At 32.4% G+C, this 5,749-nt stretch overlaps 1 protein-coding gene across 1 annotated transcript in view; it reads right to left on the bottom strand.

Moving 5' to 3' along the window:
• The window catches only part of LOC107713412 (transcription factor E2-alpha-like), a gene marked incomplete at its 5' end in the record, with an annotated part of 42,932 nt that overhangs the window by 21,266 nt on the left and 15,917 nt on the right, over positions 1 to 5,749 (bottom strand). The window contains one exon of the mRNA XM_016518902.1: positions 4,240 to 4,340. Within this exon, the coding sequence (XP_016374388.1) occupies positions 4,240 to 4,340 (101 nt within the window). The remainder of the gene's footprint in view (positions 1 to 4,239; positions 4,341 to 5,749) is intronic.

The following is a 5,749-nucleotide window of genomic DNA, read 5'->3' as shown; positions in this document are numbered from 1 at the left end:
AAACTTCTTGTTCATTTTGAGTTGCAATTAAATGAAAATGAGTTTTTATGCTATTAGTGGTTTTGGAATAAATGTAGAGAAATATGTCTCATGAGCTGAGAAAATGAGTAAAAATACATTTGTTTATGTGTAAAAAAATTTATTTAATAACAATTACTTTCATTGAAATAAAAAACATTAACTGAAATACAATTTAAAAATAATAATTATTTCAGTTAGTTGCTAAGGCAACATTTCTCATTTTTCATTTAAGTTGAAGTAATAAAATTTCTAAAAACAAATAATGAACATAACAAATGACTAAACATTTAACAAATTAAAAATAAGAACGAAAAATCTAAAAATAAAAACTTTCATAACATTAAAAAAAAAACACTACCATAGTATATTACTGAAGAAATGTGCATAATCAAATAACGTCTGATTAATGAATCCAATTATTTATGTTTAGTCACAAAATTGCACTTCAGGAAATTCCTCTTCCTATTATTCCAATTCAACATCCTGTGTGGCGTTGTGTATAATAATTCACAATTATTAATAAAAAAAAGTTCCAATTATTAAATTCTGAATTTTCCACAACCTTTATAAGCAAAATTTACTAACCAGTAGATAATTAGCCAATCTGATATTGGTGTTTGACAAATTTTCCCCAAACCTCCATGCAGTTCCAAATAAGTTTTGAATAAACAATAATACAATAAATTCGTAATCAAGTCATATCTCAAAATGATCAGCCATATCAGCCAACTAGTGATATCTAGCCTCTGAAAAATGGTCTACCAGGTGGTATCTCGATATTTTTTTTAGGGATTTTATCGATAACGATAATTAGACGATATTTTGCTGAGTGTGTTATTGTGCTGGTATCTTAAGGACTGTTGTGGACAGCTGACTCCTAAAGTTTCTGATATTCTGTGTGGTGATCAGTTCACAGCAGAAATTAACCTTTTCCAATAAGTTTAAACTGATTTTTACATTTTATGGGCATTTTTACCTTTATAAAGCCATTTTTCTAAAAGTGTCTATTATGTTTTGAGTCAAATTCTTACATTTAATCAGTGAATTAGAATAATAAGACATTCGGGCTGTTACCGAGCAAATTAAATCAGTATCAATAAAATTCATCTTTGCAAACTTACTATGTGTTTCCAGATCCCTACTATCACTACCACTCGCAAACCATGCATCACACACTGTAGGCAGCGCAATCCTAACAACCTGCGCACTTTGCCTATGTCTACTAATACACTACTTTCTTTTTCTATTGGTCTCTGTTCCCTCCTGGTGGAATGACCTGCCCAAATCAATCCGAGCAGCTGAGTCCTGTACTGCGTACTGTGTACTGCGTTAGGCTAACCGAGACTTGTCATTTGCACTTATATATTGTTGCTCTTTTGTTAGTTTTGACTGCTTTTATTGTCCTCATTTGTAAGTCGCTTTGGATAAAAGCGTCTGCTAAATGACTAAATGTAAATGTAAATGCAATGCAGAGGAAACACAGAAGTTGCGTCTGAAGAGGCGTTTAGATGCGTCTACACTAGGGCTGTCAAAATGGCAAAAAAACTAAATTCGAATTTTGTACTTAAATATGATCAATATTCGAATTATATTCAAATTTAAAATGTATAATTTCAGTTAGGGGAAAAAAGCTTTTGGCCACAAGAGGGCGCATCGAGCAAAATATTACTAATGCACGTTTATTCAAAGCAATAAAATAACATGACTATCTGTGAAAAAAGTGCATAATGTTTATAAACCAATTATAATGAATTAAGTTGCTTAAACAACTATAAACAAAACAGCATCATGTATGTATGCACAGTTTAATACAAAGCGCCGAAAGCCAATCACACAGCACTTTTTTCATTTAAAAACATGAGATGCAGTAGGATGGGGAAAACCCCCGCCATAAAGTCTCGAGATATGTTTTTTCAAACGTTGAACAACAGTTTATTCTAATAGTATGTTCAAATATCTAATGTAAATGTCAAATATCTAATGTAATAAAACTGTGTTTTATGCTTCAGGGCTCCAGACTCATTCTTCCCACTGGTCGCTCTTTTGCGACTAACTTTCTCAGTTGGTCATTGCTACATATAAAATAAACATCTTAAGTTAATAGTTTTATATCAGTTGTTTTTAATTTGATTGTCATTAGCAGTGCTTTTTAAGATTGTAGTTTTATCCTTCATTAAAGCCATTAAGTACACAGTCTTGTACCGCTATCTTTTTGTTTTGTATTCAAATACTTTTTTGCCTCAAATTAGGCCTGTCGCGATAATTAAATAACCATCTAATCACGATTATTTGATCTAACCGCGGTTGTTTCAGACAAACGCGATTATTGTGCTTTTTATACGACACAAGGGGGAGTTATACACCAAAAGAAACAGAAGAGCACCAGTTTGCTTTTCATGTATAAAGCCTAGCCTGTACAGGGCTCCAGACTCATTTTTCCCATTAGCCGCTCTTTTTCAACTAACTTTCTCAGCTGGTCGCACGAGCACATGATTTGGTCGCAATATTTTTTTTGCTCTACAACATGGGATTATTCAATGCATGCTGATGACCTTTTATCATAGTTTATAGTTATATGAAAACGAAAGTGGTTAACATTCAACCCCTTCTTTTTCATCAGTATTATATGTGATTTAAATTTTGTGAACGGTAGTTTCTCTTTTGCTAGGCTATGTTATAAGCTGGGCTTCGGGTGCTTTCACTTTCGAATTCGCGATCTTGGGGTCACGTTTTACAAGAAAAGATATTTGTCTGATTTGCTTACATACATCTATAAATATTTAAGTTTTTAAGACTAAAACAAAAGATGGATTAGTTGTTATTCTTAATTAAAAAGCATAACAACAATAAAACAGTAAGATACAATGACAAACTAGCTTACAAGACGAAGCATGGCATACACCACATGCTGTATTATATACCGACTAATAAATTACAGAACGTTTAGCAAACACTGAGGAATCAAATAAATAAAAAAGAGAGCTTACATAGAATAACGTGAGGTAAACAGCAAAGATAAGCTTTTCAAAATGAAAAAAAAATAAATAAAAGTAAAACTAAACTTGCTGTCGGTGACAGTGCTTGCATGTTTTTTTCCCACAAGAATACCAACATGTTCACCTTTGGTTTAAGAAGCGGTCTTTTACTTTACTTTAGCATGAAAACCATCCTTCCTTTCCTCAATATTCGCGTAATTTTTGCTGCATGCAGCTTCGCACTCCTGACGCGGCTTTGACAGAGTTACCTGAGAAGAGTTAAATACGACAAACTATAAATGTAGCCATTTTTTATATTAAAATAATTTTTTTAATAAATGTATAATTTATATTTAAACATAAAAATGTATATTAAAACACAAATTATAAATATTTATATAGCAAATTTTTTATAACTAAATATCTAAGACTGACAATTTAGCCATTTATATATTTAATTGTATACATTTTTATATATTTATAATTTGTATTTAAATATAAAAGTGATATATTTAAATACAGATTGTAAGTATATTTAAATATTTTTTACCCAAAATGAATAACTTTGAGACACATCAATGGTGAGTGACCTAAGAGATACCATAAATGTGACAATATTATAAATGTAGCCATTTATTTAAATATATTTTTATGCATTTATAATTTGTATTTAAAAATAAATAGGTACAATATATATATTTAAAAAAAACTCAGAATATATGTGACCCTGGAGCACAAAACCAGTCGCTGGGGTATATTTGTAGCAATAGCCAAAAATACATTGTATGGGTCAAAATTATTGATATTTCTTTTATGCCAAAAATCATTAGGATATTAAGTAAAGATCATGTTCCATGAAGATATTTTGTAAATTTCCTACCGTAAATATATCAAAACTTAATTTTTGATTAGTAATATGCATTGCTAAGAACTTCATTTGAACAACTTTAAAGATGATTTTCTCAATATTTTGATTTTTTTGCACCCTCAGATTCCAGATTTTCAAATAGTTGTATCTCAGCCAAATATTATCCTATCCTAACAAACCATACATCAATGGAAAGCTTATATAATTCAGCTTTCAGATTTCAAAATTGACCCTTATGACTGGTTTTGTGGTCCAGGGTCACATATTAGAAATGGTTCCATTTTAATCCATAATAAGATTATTGATCGATTTTCCGTTTGAGAAACCAAATCCAGCTCTGCACTTCAGCTGCAGATGGACGAGCGCTGGGCTCACCTGTGTGTTTATGGAGGGGAACGGAGCCGGCTGAGCGATGTGAGGAGAGTTACTCATGACAGGAGGATAACCAGACTGTCCCCAATGATCCGGAAGTCCATCTGAGAAACCAAAACAACACCAAAAACATGTGATCCAAAGAAACCACCCGGAAGATTAACTGTAGAATTACTGCAAAAGCAGCAGACGCTGATGCTACATTACTCTGTGTTTGTTTGTTTTTTTCCTCTCTTTTTGAATATCGGTATGTTTTGCAAAACGAGGAAAGCTCTAGCCACTCCCACTGATTAAGCAGCTGTCTTTGATTGCTTGCTAATTGTTTAAGAGCACTTCTTTGAACAATTGGTGTGTATCCTGAAGAAGTCTGTGAAGCCGAAACGCATAGATCTACACTTTTAACCGTTTTAATGATTTAGCCCAGCTAATTAAAGGATTTTTATTTTTACTACACGAGTGCCTTGGAGTATTTAATCTTCTCAGTTTGATATTTACCTCTAAATATCCAAAGAGCACCGTTGATCACGTGAAGAGACCAGTGCGGCATTCTTAGCTCCTGTTGTTTTGTCACAGCTTTTTTTATATTGGATATACACCTAAATATTTATGTATTTGCTCTAACATGAATTGAAACACACAATATGTACCAAATATGCATGATTGCAAAGACTATTTTAAATGTCTACTTCTAAAATAGGGTGAAAAATTTATTAATTAAAAAAATTCCATTAAATTAACAAAAGGATAGATTATAAATATGAACTTTTTATACAAAATATGTGATGCAATGCAGTTTAAAGAAGGCAGAAAAATACTTTTAAATGCAAAATGTCACATGAATTATTTTAGGTGATGCAATAGGTTTGCACATGACGTCACTGATCACTAGCAGAAACTCAAAATGCCTGTGTTTTGTGTTGTTTATGGATGCTCCAATCGGCCAAACCGAGAAACCACAAGGAGCTTTATTGTGTACAAAAATGTGTTGTTCATAAGTGGGGAAAAGCCAAGAAATTTACTGAAAAACACAGGAAAAAGTGTCTTGTAAACGGTTGGGAGGAGCGGAGCCCGATAATGCTCGTGTGTGCAAATGGTTAACATAAGATATAATAATATATTAAGATATTAATAAAGAAATATATAAATAGATTGGGCTGCCACCTCTCATGCATTCAGCGTGAGATAATAAAAAAAAAATAGATTGCCCCGTCTCCCGCCTCCCACACATTGTGACAGTCAGAATTTACTCAGTGCTAAACGCCACACGTAGACACGTAAATAAGATATTATTTGCAGTTCAGAGAGCTTCACTGATTATAAAGGAACACCGTGAGATTGCGATCAATTGAAGTGAGTGATAGCTTTTTAGTGATTATATGGAAGCGCTATTTGCTCGCTTTCTAGGCTAAAAAATCAATTGAGTATTTGAATAAAAGTTGTTTTACGTGCTGCTAACAGAACCAACATCCAGCAAAGTTTCAGGAGTGACTGAAAAAGCAGAACGGATGAGATG

The sequence above is a fragment of the Sinocyclocheilus rhinocerous genome, unplaced genomic scaffold, assembly GCF_001515625.1.
Source record: "Sinocyclocheilus rhinocerous isolate Xijiao unplaced genomic scaffold, SAMN03320098_v1.1 scaffold1080, whole genome shotgun sequence".
NCBI classification, from domain to species: Eukaryota; Metazoa; Chordata; class Actinopteri; order Cypriniformes; family Cyprinidae; genus Sinocyclocheilus; species Sinocyclocheilus rhinocerous.
The sequence above is the reverse complement of the archived record's forward strand: the minus strand, read 5'-3'. Positions and strand labels throughout refer to the sequence as shown.